The following is a 19465-nucleotide window of genomic DNA, read 5'->3' on the forward strand; positions in this document are numbered from 1 at the left end:
ATATATATTCTTAAATAGTATTTTACTAAAAATTATAGTATCTAATAATATTAATGCATTAAATTTTATTAAATTTTTAATAAAGAGTTACTAAATATAAACTTTTATTATGTGATATTATGTGGAAATTAGAAAAGAATTTAATCATAATTTGCTACAGTGCTGAGTAGGGGCGTTTTTGGGCAGAGGAAAATTTCAACAAAGGCTATATTGGTCATTGAGGAAAAATTTGTGAAATGAAGGCAGGTACTTTACGTTGGAGTCCCAGAACAGGTCTCAGACGCCAGAGTCCAAGCGTGTGTAAGAAACTTCTCAGAAATGTCCCTCAAAGGGATGCTCCCTATTCTCATTCCATCCTTCTCTAAAGTATGGAGTGCAAACAAAGTTAACTTAGACCCCTCCCTTCTCTTTCTTACATGACACTTCCATTAATATCTCAAGCTCCATCTTCCGCTTGTTTGGTTAATAACTCCAACGCTTGCAGAGCCTCCAAGTTAATTGTATGCATACTGAATCCCATATTTTTCCTTATATTTTATTTTTTGTTCACTGCTACAAAATTGAATCTTTTACTGTTTCCTGCCTCTATAAGCATTTATTGAGATAGATGGCTCCTCAACGGCATCGATCACAACTCTTAATTTCTCATTCAATCCAACACCATATGGTCAACGTCTTATTTATATTACACCTTTTCCAATTCCTTAAAAATGGATAAGAAAAACTAATTCTTATTTTAATAATTTGCAGAAGGGTGATGATTACACTGTTCCGTCAAATCCCCGTTTCAATTAACAAGAAATGTTTCAATACCATACAAAGTTTGCTATTGCCCTCACAATCTTCATTTTCTATTCAACAAAAGCCAAAAGCAGCCTTAACTGCCAGCGCAGTTGCGGTGAACGTTCTCTGCAGTACCCTTTTGGGTTCTCTTCTGGTTGTGAAGTCAAACTAGACTGCATCAACAACAACCAAGTCAAAATTGGCGAGTTAGAGGTAGAGAACGTAACCTCTGATAGCATATTCGTTAGTGTTCCAGCAAAATGTAACCGTAGTGTGAGTTTCATAGAGCCTCTTTTCGGCCACAACTTTGCTCCCACGTGGAACAATACCTTTCTGGTGCAGAGTTGTGGGTCCACGCTGGGTGGGTGCGTTATTCCCACGTCGAGTTTCGTTGGCAGCAACAATCAGTTGGAGGGGTGTGACAGAAGAAGTGAGAATATTAGTTGCTTCTCGGTGTTGCAGCGTCGAAGATGGCGGGAAGATGTTATCACGCGCCTAGACTGGGAGAAGATTGGGTGCAAGTTCTTGTTCTCTGCTATTGCACGTCATGAGAGTAAAGTGAAAGAGATTTTGCTTCAGTTTCAGGTGGTTGAGTTGGGGTGGTGGCTTCAAGGGCCGTGTCAATGCTCCCATAATGCAAATTGTGCAAAGGTTCATCTTGGTAGCGGAAAACAAGGTTTCCGGTGCCGGTGCGATGATGGTTTCGTTGGAGATGGATTCGTCAAGGGCAACGGTTGCCGGAGAGGTGAGTTCTGCTCTCCGTATAATCTACAGAACAAGAATAATTCTAATTCTACCTCCTCTTATTCTTGAAAAAGAAACTCTTGATTATTAAATTAGTAAAATATATTAAAGTTCAACATTATCTACGCACTTTTTTAATTTAAAATTTATTTTATAAATTAGTAAAAACAATATATTAAAACAATACCTGTGTACTAAACTAGAGTTATTGAGTATTGTTCCCCAATTAATACTGGAGTAATCCATATAATAAAGTTCAATAGGATAAAATTTCAATATTAATCAAACACTAGGTACTTATAATTTTGTCCGATATGTAAAGAAAGTCCACAAAGCTCATCGTTTATTTTTATTATATTTGCTTAATTGCACTATCATACTGTTCGCGGAATAATAATGATAAAAGTTAATTATAATCCATGTTTTAAGGATATTATTTAAGGAAACAATTATAAATCTTGTATCGATAGAAAGGTATTTATTATGTTATAAATATAAAAATTATTTAATTCCTACCCGTTTAAATAATTAGAAGTATTTAAAAGAGTACATGTAATGCTCCTTACTGAGTCTTGAGATCAATCGTTAGCAATTCCCTAATGATAATAATGACAGTAACAGTAGATGGTAATTATAGTTGTTGAATGATGACCGAGTGGTGTTTGACATCTGGGTGCGGCTTTATGCTCTGGCCAACCAGGTTGAGTGTAATACTGGTGTAGGAGGGGTATGTATGAGGAATTTTGGGGTTGTGTTTTTTAAGTTGGCGAATCTTTCGAAGATCGGTGTGTGCTTTATCAAGGTCCATAATGGCGAGATTTGATTTGTTAGGGGCATGGATGGTACGTCGATTTAAGCTTAAGGTTCATTATTTTTATTCTTGTGGACCAATATAGATCATGCATGTGGCATTGATTCTCTTTTCTATCTCTCTCTCTCTCTCTCTGGTAATTGGTTATTGAGAAAGTTTTGAACTTAACGGGGGATTGGGTACCCCATGATTTTGAAGAGAATGTGGAAGCATGAGAACTGTTCATTGCTTGGTATGTTCTTGTTTTGGAGGGTCCTTCAAAAGTCAACATGTTCTGGTAGTCCCTTTGGATTTTTTTTATAGATCAAAATTAGGTAAAGCACATGTCTGGTCGGATGTATTTGAATTTATTCAATCTATTTTATTTATTGGTGGTCAAAGGGTTATATTAGTGACAAATACATTTATCATGTGAGGAATTAGGAAATGAACCTAACATTAACCGGTAACTTCTGAGATCAGGATATCACCGACACATGTTGCTTCTCATTTTACGTTTTGCTGACACTAGAAATTGAGTGTGATGAGAGTTCTTGGAAAACTAAATCAAGTAAACATCTGCTTTGAAGCAATCAACAAGGAAAATTATTGAAGACACGGCAGATGCTGTTGCAAATGGGTTAGCAGATATAGGATGTGTATTCACCGACTTTGTGGTTCAGATATGAATAATGTAATGATGTTAATATATATTATTTTGGTGCCTGGATTAAAATTATAGGCGGTGTAAAAAAATGGAGAAGTGAGCTTTTATTTTTTATTGTAGTCACTTTTCTAATCCCTTCTGTTTTTGTCTTGTCAGTTTCTCAATGCACTGCCTCAAAACTATGGTCTCACGGATGCCGAAAAGCGATCAAAATTGGCGTCCTTGTTGGAGGTAGAACCTCACCAACTTCTAGTATAGTTTCAATATTTCTTATTCAATCATTACCTGATAAATGCATTTCATACGCAAATCATTAGATAGTGTAAAATTGAATGCATACATACCTTTAATAAAAATATCAAAATAAACAACAATTGGAGAAAATTGAATAAAATGTATGTCACTAATTTCAAATTATAAGAAGGACATGGCACTAACTAGTTTTTGGGTTTTCTTTATTTAATCATTTCTCTATTCCCATTATCTGCATACATCATTGATTTAGTTGTACTCATCTTAACAAAAGCTGCATGATTGTTTTCAGGGATCATTGTTGCAGCTATCGTGGTTGCTATTCTATCTCTTCCATGTTACTTTGCCAAGCGTCGTTCCTCTTTGCTTAGAAAACAAGTGACAGTAAAGCGCCTATTACAAGAAGCTGCAGGAAACTCTAGTGTTCCTCTATATCCCTACAGAGAAATAGAAAAAGCCACAAATTTTTTCTCTGAAAAACATAGGCTGGGAACTGGTGCTTTTGGCACAGTCTATGCTGGAAACCTTCACAATAATGAGTGTGTTGCTATAAAAAAGATCAAGTATAGAGACACCAACAGTGTTGACCAAGTCATGAACGAGATCAAACTCCTATCTTCAGTGAGTCATCCAAATTTAGTGCGCCTCTTAGGGTGCTGCATAGAAGGGGGAGAGCAGATACTTGTTTATGAGTACATGCCAAATGGAACCCTATCTCAACATTTGCAAAGAGAGAGAGGTGGAGTGCTTCCGTGGACAATAAGACTCACCATTGCTACCGAGACTGCTAATGCTATAGCATATCTCCATTCTGCAATTGACCCTCCAATTTATCACAGAGACATAAAATCCAGTAACATACTCTTGGACTATAGTTTTCAATCAAAAGTAGCTGATTTTGGACTTTCTAGGCTTGGCATGACAGAAACATCACATATCTCAACTGCTCCACAAGGGACCCCAGGCTATGTTGATCCCCAATACCACCAAAACTTCCACCTTTCTGATAAAAGTGATGTCTACAGTTTTGGGGTGGTTTTGATAGAGATAATAACAGCAATGAAAGTGGTTGATTTCGGTCGGCCTCAAAGTGAGATTAATTTGGCTGCACTTGCTGTTGATAGGATTAGGAGGGGTTGTGTAGATGACATCATAGATCCCTTCCTTGAACCACATAGGGATGCTTGGACCCTCTATTCTGTTCACAAGGTGGCTGAGCTTGCATTTAGATGCCTTGCTTTTCATAGTGACATGAGGCCTACTATGACTGAAGTAGCTGAGGAGCTAGAACACATAAGACGCAGTGGATGGGCAACTATGGAGGAAACTATATGCATGGCTTCATCTGTTGGGTCCGCGTGTTCATCGCCTCGTAATGGAAGTGAGAATTCACTAAGTTGTGTTAGTTTTGAGAGAGTTGCAGGACAAGAGAACCCCACGTTGATTATTTCTCGGAAGACTGATAAATTTTTGCAATCAATAGAGGAGGTGAAGGATAGCTCCCCTGTATCCGTGCATGATACTTGGCTAAGTGGAACTAGCTCACATTCAACAAATAGCTTGTTGGAAAATGTAGTTCAGTGACATGTATACTTAGTTTGGGTGGAAAACCTGTTATTTGAATGGCAAGGCATTTAGCATTTTTCTTTTTATCTTTTGCAGTTGTTGTCAATAGCTATTTTGATGTATGATTTGCATCAGGATTCTTGTTTCATTCTCCTCTCTGAATCGTACAAACAATGCCCAAGGCAATATGTTCGATCAATCCTAAGTAATCAATATACAGACTTCACTATTCCCTATTCATACAGGAAATGAACCGTGCAGAGATACTGTGTAAAATTATGGCTGTAAAGTTAGTTAGGGAAGGTTGCTAGGTGAATTGACTGCAAGAACGCATCTATAACTATCACAATGCTATTTGCTGTATGTGTTTCAAATATAGAAGTTAACCAGCCCAATGAGCTAATAAGTGACACTACACCAATCATTTTTCTTTTCTGTTTTATGTCATGGCTAAAATTCTTACCATGTTCCTTTTCCTTCCCTATCCCCGTTTCCGTGTAAGCCATAAAAGTTTTAGTCTAAGGGAAAGGCTCAAAGTTAATTAGCAATTGCAACTACGATAAAAAAATAAAAAAAACTACAATCATTAATTGGTCTCTCATTTATCAATTTTGGCAGTCTATCCCATCACCAATCAAAATACAAATCAATAAATATACACCAATCCAGTTCTTTTGTAATAAAGATTTACTTCAAATTCAACTTATAAGGGACTATATTGACGCAAATTGAATACATGAGAGGACTTTTGTCAATAAGAATCCAACAACTCTCCCTTCCCAAAGTCTTGATGTTATCAGTAGGCCTAACTTTACATTTACCGGTTGTGCAAGGAATTAATAAAAATTGACAGAAATGCTTTACGGTTCTTTCGTTCAAATTAAGGCTCGCCATTAGAATGCAGAAGTAACCTTCATGGTTTTTCTTATTGTTTGTCGTAGTCCCATAACTGCCAATTTTTGTGGCAAATACTGAAAGAAAGAATAAAAGGTTGAAAATTATGTTAAGAGGGGGCGAGGGAAACGAATAGAGTTGACTCAGCGAAATTTGGTATGACATGAGGCACATTGATGTCTAGCATTCAGTTGTAGGAAAACTAAAATTTATATTATTAGAGTTCCATCAAGAGGTTATCTTGTCCAATAAAAAACATCGCTGAGGTGCCGCTATACAATAAATAGTATCAGTTCGAGCAATCAGCCAGGGAAACTAGGATATATGTCGATTTCAATTTTTAGTTCCTGAAGGTCCTACCTGCAGCACACTACTTTTACTTTACCCTTTTTTAACAAAAACTGCTTGATCTTTTGCTGACAAAAGCGTTCACTGAGATAAGTCCTCAGTCAGGTTATAGAAAAGTAATACAAAAAAAAAATTGGAAGTTGGAAAATGAAGTACCGCACATCTTCCATTCTATCCACTTGTAATTCAGAAATTCACTATTTTCAACTAATTTTGATACCCATTTGAATAAAACTTCTTGTACTACTATCAGAGTTTTCTAACATTATTGATGTGAATTGACAAATAACATCACAAAGTTTTCACCCAGTCCCTGTTTTCAGATGTCAGCAATGTCAAGATAGTAAATTAGTGAACATGAAAAGGCACAAGAAGAACAATAATTTTAAGTTTTGCAGAAGGCATCAACAGCAATAGTAGCCATCACTTGTACTGCTGCTCTACTTTGTACACATCAGGAGCTGATTCCCCACATACTTCAGACCAATCTGCATAAAACTCCACTACAATGGGCTTACCACTGGACAGAGCCTGGAACACTCAACAACAAAGTACAAATCCAATGAATCAATAGCAGATATGATGTAACAAATGCATATGGAAAGAAAAGTTTGACTGAACGCTGAATGAAGACCAAAATTAAACGAAAATGTTTTTGGATCCAGACAACCTTGATTTTGTAAATATATTTTTGAGACGTGTATAGTAGAAAATAAAAAAATAAATGAAAATAAAAAACTATATAGAATATTACATAAAACAGTATTAAGTCATTCAAATGACTTAAATTTTTTTTAAATTTATTAGGAAATTGAGTTTAATTCATTATCAAAAGCTTGGTAATTCATAAGAGAAGAATTATCTAAACTTGATAAAAAGTATTTTGATTATACTCTTGCTCACATCTTGACACGCTCCTTTATATCCAACACTAACTTTTTGTAGGACCATAGATTTGTTAATGGCTCAACCATCAAAATGAATAGACTTTAATATTATATTACAAATTTGAACATAATTTACTTTTAATTAAGTCAAAGAAAAAAGTTGTCCATTATAAGAAGTATTTTTACCATATTCTTTACCAAACGTCTTAAAAAAGGTTCAAGTCAATCTGGACTTCAACGAAATAGTTTTTCCTTATTCGCATGCCACACGGAAAAACAAAACAAGGTTCCTAATTGGGAACAGAACTATTTGTATGCTGATGAAATTGGAGTTGGGCATAGAACAAATTATGTTTCTGAGTGTGACATACAAGACAGAATGAGAAATTTAGAAATGGGGAGTCCATGAAAACAAACCTCTTCGAACGGTAATGCAAGGACACAGTGATCCTTCATAGAAACATCAAAGTTCAACCTTGTAGAAAAGAAAAGTCCCAGAGCTGCTAAAATGGAAACAACGGCGATTTTCTTCTTGATGTCTTTGCTTGGGAATTTTGGAGGACTCGTTCCCCTGATGCTGCTAGGTTCAGCAACGGATTTTTCCTGACGCTGGGTTTTAAATATTAGAGCAGATTAGGCATCCAATTTCAATTATACTAGTCAATGTTAGAAGATAAAAGTACTGTTTATGAATTAAAATTAAAGCTTTATGTTAATAAAAAGTTAGTATTTAACATTATTGTGTACTGTTAAGATGAAATTTTAATTTTGATTAATAAACAATATTAATAATACTTAAATAATTAGACTTGAGTTTGTACTAAACAAAATGCTAAATACATTCAATTTTTTTAGAAGAAATAATTAACTAATTTATCAATATTAATAAAAAATAATTATATGCTATAAATTTATACTGTATTTTAAAATTATCTAAGTAATAATTGATGACTAGTACGTTAAATGAACGTCTCAATTGTGGTAATAAACAAGTGTTTTATTAACATAAATCTTATAATAAATTAAAATATAAAAAAATTAGTAATTAATGCATCTAAAAATGACTCTTTATTTTGTATATTTTAGATAAAAAAAAAATAGTCACACTTCTTTTTTATGACTAGGACCAGAAGAGCATAATATTGTTTAATTTAAATAATAGATGCAATTGTACCTGATGACCAATGAATTAGTGGAGGCTTAAAAATTGTATATGTATTTGAGAAAGTAATGTTAACAAGTTTGATACATCAATATGAATTATCGAAATTAATCGTAGAAGTGCCTAACAGGATCAGTCTTAATATATAAGTGAAAAATAATTCCATTTCATTTTAATTGAATATTATAATTAAATGCTGAATATACATATATGAATGCACTATAAATTACAAAAATACCCTTGTTGAGGACTCATCAAGGTTGGGATTTGTTTGGCAAGCGAAGGTCTTGATTTTGTGAGTCTTGTGACGCTGCAATGGATTTGCAATGAATTGAAGAGGTTGAGGGATTTGTAAGCATGGTGGGAATCTGTGGAGGCCAAGGGTGTTTAAAGACAAGCAAGCCATTGAGAGAGAATGCAAGAACGAAATAAATATTCCTCTGCTTACGTTTTTGTTGAGAGTACCGAGTAGTAGCAACCAGCACGGAACTGCTGGTAGTAACTTGTACGGTGAATTTGATTGCAACTGCTAGTTAGATCCTTTCCCTTCTATCCCTTTCATTTTGGAGGGGAACGCAGTTGAACAATAATTATAAATTATTAACTTGATTTTTCCTGCATTAACAACATAAGCATTTGAGTGTTCACTATCTCATATACTGAAAGAGTTATAACCAATGGTACACCGAAACACAGCTTAAGGTTTATTATAACAATTGGAGAAGGGAATCAATCCAATTACGATCCTGAATAACAAAAAGAATATGAAAAATATCAACAATGAATACAGAAACAAATTCAACAACAATTTGGACAGAAGATGCAAGCAGAGAGAGAAAGAAACAAAACTTCCAGACTCTTTTTTTCTTCTTTTCTTATTCTATTTATATTTCCCGCTAATCCCTTACAAAGTTGTTAAAACGAACATTTTCCGTTTTGCTTCGCATGCTTCTTCTTTTGAAAATGCTTCCCGTGCCACCTTCCACGTGTTGTCTTTCTATTGGCCTTTTTTGTATCAGCGTCTATTTCCTCCTTCCTCTGCATTCCTCTTACAATACTCCCCTCAACGAAACCAACCTTGTCCTCAAGGTTGAACTGTGGATAAACCCTCTCTATTATTTCCACGTCTTCCCATGTTGCTTCATCTTCTGACCCTTTTTCCCATTGCATTAACACTTGTGGAATTTGTTGATCGCCCCTAATGATAACTCGCTTCTGCAGCACTGTCAAGGGCTGAATGAGAGGAGGAATTTCATTGTCACAAATTGGTGGCCTAACAAATAATGACGGAATTTAGCTACTGCTTCAGTTACAGCATATAGCTCCCTCACATATGCCGACTGTTTCTGCATAGAAGGAGACATTTTCTTGGAGAAATAAGCAATAGGATGCTTATTCTGGCTTAATACTGCTCAGCATTTGTTTCCAATTGAAAAGGTAGGGAAAAATTGGGCAATGTCAGGACAGGCGCCTCAGTGAGTGCAGTTTTCAGTGTATTGAATGCCAAGGTGGCTGCATTAGACCATTGATACTTGTCTTTTTTGAGTAAGTCAGTGAGTGGGCCAGCCAGTGTAGCGTACCCCTGGATGAAGCGTCTATAATAACCTGTAATACCAAGAAAGCCTCTTAACTGTTTGAGATTAGCAGGTAAAGGCCAAGCCAAAATAGCTTGGACTTTGCTGTCCTCCATAGCAATTCCACTGCCTGAAACCTTGTGCCCCTAATATTCTATCTGCTGCTTAGCAAAGGAACATTTAGAAAGTTTGGCAAAGAGCTTATGTTCTTGTAGCAATTGTAACACCCTTTCTAAGTGTTGAAGATGATTGACCCAAGAGGAACTATACACCAAGATATCATCAAAAAACACAAGGACACATTTCCTCAACAATTTCTGGAAAACTTCATTCATTAGGCCTTGGAAGGTGGCTGGAGCATTGGTTAGCCCAAAAGGCATAACCAGCCATTCATACAGGCCTTGGTGTGTCCTAAAGACTGTTTTATGTCTGTCCTCTTCCTTAACAAGAATCTGGTGATAGCCTGATCTGAGATCCAGTTTGGAAAAAAATTGGGCTCCATGTAACTCATCAATGAGTTCATCAACAGTGGGGATTGGAAAACTATCTTGCACTGTAATTGCATTCAAAGCTCTATAATTCGTGCAAAATCTCTAAGTACCATCCTTCTTTTTCACCAAGATAATTGGGAATGAAAAAGGGCTATTGCTAGGGACAATGATTCCATCTTGCAGCATCTCTTGCACCATTTTTTCAATCTGTTGCTTTTGGCTAAAAGGATATCTGTACGGTTTCACCTTCACTGGATCCAAACCATGCTTGAAAGGAATGGCATGATTGTGAGACCGGGGTGGAGGTAACCCACAAAGCATGTCAAAAACGAATTTGTATGTGTGCAGCAGTAGAGAAATCTCAAGTTCAGTATCTACAGGTAATTTAAGAAATTGATCCTGGACATTCTGAGAGGGTTGAAAATGGAGGGAATACAGTTCATCAATGGCTTTGGTATGAAACATTCTGCGTATGTGATGAAATTGTGCCTGAGCCAGAAGCTTAGATTGTGCACCCGTCAATGTAACAAAGTCATCTTTCAACATGAATTTCAGAGTTAAGGTGCTGTAGTCAGCAATGTGAGCTCCTAAAGTGGCTAACCAGGAAGCTCCCAACACCAAATCCGCCCCGGAGATAGGAAGAAGATACACTGGCAGCTGAATTATATGGTCCTGGACTGTGACCTCTAGTTTCTTGATGAATCCTTCCACTACCAAGGCACTGCTGTTACCCACCATGACATTGAAATTGTCAATTGGTTCTATTGGCAATTTAAGGCAAGTAGCAATCCTTGGTTGTAAGAAATTGTCAGAACTCCCACTGTCCAAGAGAATTTGGATTGGTAACCCATTTATAGCCCCTGTAAACCTCATGGTGCCCAAGCCCGCTGAGCCTTTAAGGGCGTTAAAGGATAGATGTGATTCAGCTGGGAATTGTTGTTTTGTATGCTCATTGTCTGTCCCTGAATCTGGAGCAGGTGGTGGATCATTGCCTTCCTCGTCTAGATGCAACCAGAGATATTGTTTATTTGGACACTTGTGGGAAAGGGTGTACTTATCATCACAGGTGAAACATAAACCTTTCTCCTGCCTCAATTGAACCTCTGCCGGAGACATTTTCTTTATAGCAACAGATCTTTGTAATGCATTTGGATTGGGTTTAGGTAATAATGGTGGCAACGCAGTGGACTTAAGTGATTGCGCGGGGCCATTTGTAACCGATGATTGCGTTTTGGTAGAGTAATTGAACGCATTTGGTTTGCCTTTCATATGATATTTCTCCTCAAATAGTTTTGCCAATGATACACATCTCATCAATGTCGTCGGCGCTTGAACCAATACATCCCGACAAATGTCATGCTGCAATCTTCCTACGAAGCAATCCAATAGTGCCTCAGTGGTAACTCCCTGTACACGATTGGCCAGAGCCGTAAATTTTGTTGGGTTGGACTCCCAACGATGTGTCGAAAAAGTCCAAATTTTCAAGCTCATTTTCTACACTTAATTGAGGGAAGTGAGAAGTCAGTGGAGTGGGTGAGGGAAGTCCATTTTTTCGCAGCCTAGTGTAAGTATATTCGGTGAGAGGCATCAAAAAGAGAGAAGGGAAGTGAGGGAAGAAAAGAAGCTCCAGACCAGTTACTCCATTTCTTTGATATCCGATTCGTTCACCGTTGGATCGGGAAATTTTACAGCAGGTTTATAACACGGTGCTTTTCGTTATAACCGTTCGGATGGTCGATTGGAGGTCTGAAGTTGGAGATATTGTCTTCGCACAGAAGCCCTGTTTTTGGTGACTCTGCACAGACCAGCTGCTGAGAAATCATTATTTCTCCTTAGTTAACCGTTGGATTGAGCTGAAACTTTGACAGTAGTTCCCAGACGTATATTTCTTCATTCTGACCGCTGGGATCGTCGATTGGAAGTTTTGGATGAGAGAAATTGTATCTGAACAGTAGTCTTATTTTGTGAGATATTCTCTCTTTGATCCTTCATTGTAGGCTTTATTGCTCTGTTGATTTTGGCTGGCTGTTTGCACGAATTTGTGCACTTGATTGAACACTCCTGTACTCCTTATTTGATTATAGTGGAGCTTGATTGACTGGCTTGAGCCCGTGGGTTTTTACTTCTCACATTGAGAGGGTTTTCTCACGTAAATAATTCTCTGTGTCCTTGTATTTGTTGCTGCCATTTGTTATTGTTGTTCCTCCTCACAGGTTCTTGCAAGTTTGAGGAATTGTTTCCGCTGCTTACTTTAGATAATTGTGTTCTTGTGTTTGGTTTTCCCCAACAAATTTGACGTAATAGTCTTGAACAGAATCAACCTGTGAGTTTAAACAATTCCGAGCGAGGGCATTCATAGGGTGAGGGTCCAAATTCCAATTCCAAAGCGCGAGTGAATGCTAACCACGACGAAAAAGCATTGTTTCTGGACTGCATTTGGAACCATGGAACTACATCCTTTTCTAAATGCATGGAAGCAATCAATAAACGTTGTGCATCAGGAGTATTGTAATAATCAAAAAACTGCTCCGCTTTAAAAATCCATTGTAACACATCGGAGCCATCGAACTTAGGGAAATCAAGCTTGACATTACGGACCTGAAATGATGCAGGATGTTGCGGGTTACGTGAACCTGTTTCCAAATTGTGAAGTGATGTGAGCATAGCGTCCATGGATGTCTCTATTGTTTCAAATCGAGTAGAATCATCTCTCTGTTTATCATTAAGCGCTGCAATCAAATTCTTCAAGTCGCGATCCGTAGCAGCAATCGAATTGGCCAATTGCTTGACGTCGGAGGTAGATTCCTTCATACGTGAAAGTTCGGCTTGTATTTCCTTCATACGAGTATTCTCCGCCATGAGAAGTGATGAAAGCACCAATGAAAGAGTTATAACCAATGGTACACCGAAACACAGCTTAAGGTTTATTATAACAATTGGAGAAGGGAATCAATCCAATTACGATCCTAAATAGCAAAAAGAATCTGAAGAATATCAACAATGAATACAGAAACAAATTCAACAACAATTTGGATAGAAGATGCAAGCAGAGAGAGAAAGAAACAAAACTTCCAGACCCTTTTTTTCTTCTTTCCTTTTTCTATTTATATTTCCCGCTAATCCCTTACAAAGTCGTTAAAACGAACATTTTTCATTTTGCTTCGCATGCTTCTTCTTTTGAAAATACTTCCCGTGCCACCTTCCACGTGTTGTCTTTCTATTGGCCTTTTTGTATCAGCGTCTATTTCCTCCTTCCCCTGCATTCCTCTTACATATACGTGTCTCTAATCTGTTCGGGTATACACGACGGTGGTGTTAAAATCATATTTATGTAAGGGGTCTTGCCATGAGGTACCGATTAAAGAATTGAAAGTGGAATTAAAAAAATGTTGGATTGCATAGTAAATCGTCTAGGGTTAAGAATTTGGACAGGAAAGTGAAGGAATTTAACACTATGCTATTTAGGATCCTCATGTCCAAGTTGATAATTGAGTTAACATGTGCTCAAAATTACAGTTAGTGTAGCACAGAAGTAAAAGCTACAATTTGTGAGATACACATAAACTTGTGTTGCTTGCCTTTTGGACGTGATTCCAAATACATGCTCAGTAGGTGGTGCACTGTAAAACTTCATTAACTTAGTTGATTATTGATCCTAACTGATCATTTATAAAATTTGGACATTTTTTAGGCTATATTATTGATCCTAACGATACTACAAATGTTGAGACTACCAAATTGAAAAGCAGTGAAAATAATCAAGTTATGGTAAATACTACTGAATTAATCAGTCATTAAACTCTATTTAAATTTTGGATTACCAATTATATCCATTTTCATTATTAATCAACCTTAATACGTGAATAAAGAAATTTTCTTACGTGCATGTTTGAAGGCTAAGAAGTAACAACTAGCTTATTGGCAGCAATTGCTAGAAGGCTACGTGTATTTCTCAACTATGTTATTTTACAAATGAATTAATGAGCTTTTATATTCAAATTTTTTACTTTTGTGTCAAATTAGGATGTACAAACTACAAAAATTTATACTTTAAATTTGATAATTTAGTTGCAAACTATTAAGGCTCTTTGAAGGAAGGTTTCCTCTACAACTTAAAAGAGAGAAAAATATATTTATTATTATTTTTATTGAATTGAGAAAATTTACATATATACAGTAAGACTAACCAACAATATTTATAACACAACATAGCTAACAAATTTACCCAAAGATCCTAACTTACTCTAGACAATGTTTTCTTACATCCAAGTTTATATTAGCCTAAAATACACTAGCCTATAACGCTCGTTACAATAGTAACACAATTCTTCACCTTTTTGCTGGTAACTCTTCAGCGGTGATGCGTTTGAAGGGTGGTGGGTTAGAATTCATTTTGGGCTTGTAAAGTGAAAGATTGGTTGAGGTGGAAAGAAAGGCAAGGATTGTTGAAGTAGTAGTGCAATAGCTGCGGAAACAGTCGATTAAGGACCCATAGTACCGATTCGTTGCAAGTACGTTGAAGCTAAGATTTGTTAAGAGATTAATTCAATTTCGTTAATTTTGTTAAATGGTGGTTAATTCAAATGTGTCTAATGTACTATAAATACAAGTACATGATTTAGAATATAAATTTTTTAGTCTATGCAGTTTTTCTTCTTCTCTAAGAGTGTGTGTTTGTGATCCAACAAATTGATATCGAGAGCCTCAATGATCTTGGACCTGTGGTGATTGAACTTTTGCGTAACAGTGCTAGTGTATCATGGCAATGTCAAACGGAAACTTTGCTGGTAACCTCCCAATTCTTGATGGGATGAATTGGGATCAATGGTGTGTAAAGATGAACGTGATCTTTGGATTTCAAGAAGTTCTGGAAATTGTGCAACTTGGGTACGTGGAGTTGAGTGAAAACCCAACTGATATCCAACAAGCCGCATATAGGGAGAACAAGAAGAAAGACTGCAAAGCTCTATTCTTCCTACATCACTGCGTGGATCCTATGCACTTTGACAAGATAACCTCAGCAGTGTCAGCAAAAGAAGCATGGAAGATTCTTGTCAAATCATGCGAAGGTGATGACAAGATCAAGAAAGTGAAACCCCATTCTCTTAGAAGACAGTTTGAGTTGCTGCAGATGGAGAATCTTGACAAGATGTTTGATTACTTCATAAGGGTAATGAGTCTTGTTAATTAGAAGAAGACTTAAATTAAGTTAAGGGCAAGTGTACCCATCGAGAAGTAATAAAGGGTTCTTAAATTAAGTTTCTTAAATATCGTCCCACAAGGATTGATTTTTAATTACTAAGAATTTCCTAATTCAATTGTTTAAGCTTTAAAGATACGAGATTAATTAAAAACAAGAATTTATAAAATCAATTATAAAACTACGAACAAGGAATATAATACACGTCTTGGTTAAACTTATCGGAGAGGAACCTAAGTCATATGAATTTTCTCATTCAATCATTTATGTTATTCTTCTGTTTAAATCTAAATTTGATTTCCTTGTGATTACTAATCATTTATACGAATACTATTAATACCCAATGGTCATGTAATATTAATATTCTTTTCTCTAAATTAACATCCCTAATGGTCATGCAAGACATTAATTTAAGAAAGCTTTAGGAGCCTACGAATTTGTTAATTTAATAACAATTAGAAGAGAAAGATTGGTTTTGTCCATGTAATCTTTTGTCTCATTTTACCTTATAGATCTATTAATTAACCAAGGTATGGTCGCCTGACGATATAATTAATTAGGATTAAGAAAGAAGCACAATAGGATAAAATCTAATCACAAAACGGAAATCAAATTTAAATTCAAATATCAAAATTTCATAAATTCATGAACGATAATTCCCATAGCCCTAGCTATGGACTTAGTTACTCATGCTAAAGAAAAGAACTAAAACAATCATAAACAAAGCCATAATCAAAAGAAATAACAAACTAGAGTGTGATATGTGTTCTCGGTCTTCAAGTACGATCGCTTGAAGCTCTAAGTCTCGCCAAGCATGTGCCAAGGATCTCATGCAAGAGAGACGAGATCAGAAGTGTATCGAAAAGCCAAAGACTAGATGTAAAAACGGTCCCTTTATGATGCATGAGATCTTCCCTTTTATAAGATTTGAAAACCCTTAAAACACTTCATAATTAGGCCTCCCGTAGATGAGCATAGTCGTGCAAGGCCTTAAGCACGACCGTGCATGGGCTTAAAGCACCCCGTGCTTATTAAATGGGTCTGGGCTTGCTGACTGCTGCGAAGCTCTAATCTTCCATCAATTTGGGTCCAGAATACACTCAAAATCTACTTGCGACCTCTTTATACCAAACTGTACAATTAATATATAAATTAGTGTAAAACTCAAATAAAATAAAGGTCAAATATGAATATATGGGTTGTAAAAGAGGGCTAATTACAAACTTATCAACTTCCCAATACTTATCTGTTTGCTTGTCCCTAAGCAAAGTACTGGTTAAGAGTAACATGATAACTTAAAACATAATATCATACAAGGAACCCGAGATGGGGAGATAAAGAGAGCAACAAGAGTAATATTACTGAGCATAAGCAATCAAAAGGATTCCTAATTAGAATCTTATATTTCCATACTTTTCACTCAAACATCAAACTGAGGTACTCTACTTTCTTCTCTCACTAAGGGACAAAACAAGATATCACTCAGTTCTCCTAAAGAAGAGTGTACTACCATAGGTTTGATTATGAACCGACTCTCCACTAAATAAATTAAATGCAAGTAAAAATTATGAGGTTTTTTCTCAGGTTATAATGTGGCCAAGGGGTTATAATAATTTGAGGTGAGATAAATGAAAGAAAGGGGATATACAAAGGGGTAATAAATTATAAAAATTATAAACATCCCCTAAGTTTACAAATGAAGCTCTTGGAGTAATTTTTATATTTTTGTATATGAATAGTATCTTTACTCCTCTCTCCTTTCAAACATATATAACCTTTTTTTTTTCTATTTTTCATTTTCTTTTTCATACTTTCTTTCTTTCTTTTTGCACATGAGAGATATAGAGGAGAATTAATCAAATAATTCAACAACTCAATTGCTCCATTCATAAACTCAAGGTTATCAAACTATTTTATAAATTTAATGTAAGGAATCAAGAAAATTAATAAAGCTCAAAGTGGGCAACTAGTTGTATCTCAAACATGCTGATGGCCAAGAATAAAAATCATATTATGCCTCAATCACATTAAAAACATGCAATTAAAAAGATAAGTCTTAAGTTGGTTTCAAGTAAAGTTCTAGAGCACAAATCCTAAGGAGAGTCACATAAAACAATGAGGAAAAGGGTACAATTAATTAAATTAAAATAGAAATCTCCTTTAAGGCTCAAAACTCACATCTGTGGGTTAAAGTTTAATGTAGAGCATAAAAGTAAGGAACATAGCTAATTATTAGTTTCCAAATGAAAGTATAATGCCAATAATAATCACTCAACATGCTCTTCTATCTGGAAAAATTGGGTTCCATGAGGGAAAAAATTTTAAATTATCATAAAAAATAGCATAAGCACTTTACTCAATAACATGCAATAACAATCATATAATTAGGAACTACTCCCCCATACTTAAAGCGAAACATTATCCTCAATGTTTAAAAGCAATCAAATTAAAAGCATGCAAAGAGGGCAATTGAATAAAAAGGAAAGAGGTTCCGTGATAATTCTTGGCGCGACGACTTCGGGTAAAAGAGTACGTCCATGCTGAAATCTTGAACACGCCCATGCTTATGCTGTAAAACTTTCTCTCATAGCTGCGACTAAATGCACGGCCGTGTATAGGATGAGCATGGGCGTGCTTTCAGCTCAGAGCTCAAAAGTGTGTGCAAGAACAATCAACTTCATTCTTGCAATCTTTCAATATGCTTATTCTTTATTCTAAAAATAAAATAACAATAGCAAAATTAAAATAAACAAAAAGAAATAAAATTTAAATAAAATAAAAGACACAGGTTGTCTCTTGGGAGCGCTTATTTAACGTTATGAGCCTGACGTTCCTATTAAATCATGGTGTGAAGAAAGTATGAGTCTCAGAGGTGACTCCCTTGATATGAAATTGTCTCCCTAGCAGCTTTGCCTCCCCAACACCTATTAAATCAGAAAAATTATTCATAAAATGGGGATTAGAATAAAGAGAAGAAAACTTAAGCTTCGAATTAAGAGGCTTATTCATGGATAGTTTAAGTTTTTGTCTTTTCTTCTTCTTATATTGCTTCCTCCTTAGCCTTCTTCTTGTGGTTCCATGCTTCACATAAATTGGAGGAGGAGAAGCAACATCTACAATGCTCACAAAGTGACAAGACTCTTGGCTAGAAGGGTACTTGAAAGAACTGAAAACTTGAAATACAACTTCCTTATCATCTAGCCTCAGTGTGAGCTTCCTTTCTTGTACATCTATGACGGCCCTAGCAGTGGCCAAGAACGATCTCTCTAGTATGATGGGGATATCATCATCTTCCTCCATGTCAAGTACCACAAAGTCAGCAGGAAATATAAACTCCCAAACTTTTACAAGTACGTTATCTATTATGCCTTTGGAGTATGTGATCGACCTATCTGTCAGCTGAAGTGACATGGAGGTCAACTTAGGTTTATGTATTCCAAGCTTCCTGAAAACAGAATAAGGCATAAGATTAATACTTGCTCATAAATTACATAAAGCCTTATCAATATGAGTTTTTTCAATTGTGCAAGGAATAGTAAAACTCTCTGGGTCCTTAAGCTTAAGTCGAAGCTTTTTAAGGACTATAGCTGAGCACTCCTGGGTGAGCTTCACAGTTTCATGTGTTTTCAGCTTTCTTTTATTGGTCAAAATCTCCTTTAAAAATTTAGCACATTTGGGCATTTTGGAGATAGCATCAATGAATGGCATATTGATATGCACTTTACCCAATAAGTCTAAGAACTTGTGGAACTCTTCATCATAAGGAAGGTGACCTTGCAGCCGCTGTGCGAAAGGTATCTTAAACTCATAGGGCCTTGGTTGAACAAGAGACTCTTCCTTCTTTTCTTTTTCAGGCTCCTCACTTGAAGCACAGTCTTACTCATAGTGATGCACAGCCGTGCTTTGATTACTGTCATGGGCGTGCTTGTATAAGCACGGTCGTGCTTCTATTGTAGGAAGGGCGTGCTCATCAGTAAGCACGAGCGTGCATGTAGAATCAGCATAGGCGTGCTTCTCAACAAGCATGGACGTGTATGTGCCTCTGTTCTGCGATTCTTGTATTTTCTTCCCACTTCTAAGGGTGATGGCATTGCATTGCTCCCTTGG

General features: G+C 36.1%; 2 protein-coding genes across 4 annotated transcripts; one reads left to right on the plus strand and one right to left on the minus strand.

The window, feature by feature from the left end:
• The first annotated feature begins 238 nt into the window (after positions 1–238).
• On the plus strand, positions 239–5045 carry LOC113858536 (wall-associated receptor kinase-like 14). Of its 3 annotated transcripts, none has more exons than XM_027491227.1 (5): positions 239–500; positions 751–996; positions 1126–1528; positions 3141–3215; positions 3529–5045. In XM_027491227.1, exons 2-5 carry the CDS (start codon positions 802–804, stop codon positions 4818–4820), a joined length of 1965 nt encoding a protein of 654 aa, XP_027347028.1. In that variant the 5' UTR covers positions 239–500; positions 751–801; the 3' UTR covers positions 4821–5045. The 3 variants fall into 3 exon arrangements, with proteins under 3 accessions (XP_027347028.1, XP_027347027.1, XP_027347029.1); XM_027491228.1 differs by having other exon boundaries at positions 393–500; positions 751–1528; positions 3529–4457; positions 4867–5040; XM_027491226.1 differs by having other exon boundaries at positions 267–500; positions 751–1528.
• A 1422-nt stretch (positions 5046–6467) lies between these two features.
• LOC113859328 (thioredoxin-like protein HCF164, chloroplastic) lies at positions 6468–8499 on the minus strand. Its single transcript, XM_027492134.1, has 3 exons — positions 8330–8499; positions 7349–7544; positions 6468–6575 (listed from the first exon to the last, which is right to left on the minus strand). The coding sequence occupies exons 1-3, from the start codon at positions 8497–8499 to the stop codon at positions 6468–6470; spliced, it is 474 nt and encodes a 157-aa protein (XP_027347935.1).
• Between the last annotated feature and the right edge of the window lie 10966 nt (positions 8500–19465).

Source organism: Abrus precatorius, unplaced genomic scaffold (assembly GCF_003935025.1).
Source record: "Abrus precatorius isolate BTA unplaced genomic scaffold, Abrus_2018 Scaffold2, whole genome shotgun sequence".
Classification (NCBI taxonomy): domain Eukaryota; kingdom Viridiplantae; phylum Streptophyta; class Magnoliopsida; order Fabales; family Fabaceae; genus Abrus; species Abrus precatorius.

Excerpts from the sequence above, each read along its gene's own strand:
- LOC113858536 (XM_027491226.1), top strand. The coding sequence starts at position 802 with ATGTTTCAATACCATACAAAGTTTGCTATTGCCCTCACAATCTTCATT. Across the intron at positions 1,529-3,140 it reads GGGCAACGGTTGCCGGAGAG|TTTCTCAATGCACTGCCTCA; the intron begins GTGAGTTCTGCT and ends TTGTCTTGTCAG. Across the intron at positions 3,216-3,528 it reads AATTGGCGTCCTTGTTGGAG|GGATCATTGTTGCAGCTATC; the intron begins GTAGAACCTCAC and ends GATTGTTTTCAG.
- LOC113859328 (XM_027492134.1), bottom strand. The coding sequence starts at position 8,499 with ATGGCTTGCTTGTCTTTAAACACCCTTGGCCTCCACAGATTCCCACCA. Across the intron at positions 7,545-8,329 it reads GATGAGTCCTCAACAAGGGT|CCAGCGTCAGGAAAAATCCG; the intron begins ATTTTTGTAATT and ends AATATTTAAAAC. Across the intron at positions 6,576-7,348 it reads TTGCATTACCGTTCGAAGAG|GCTCTGTCCAGTGGTAAGCC; the intron begins GTTTGTTTTCAT and ends TGAGTGTTCCAG.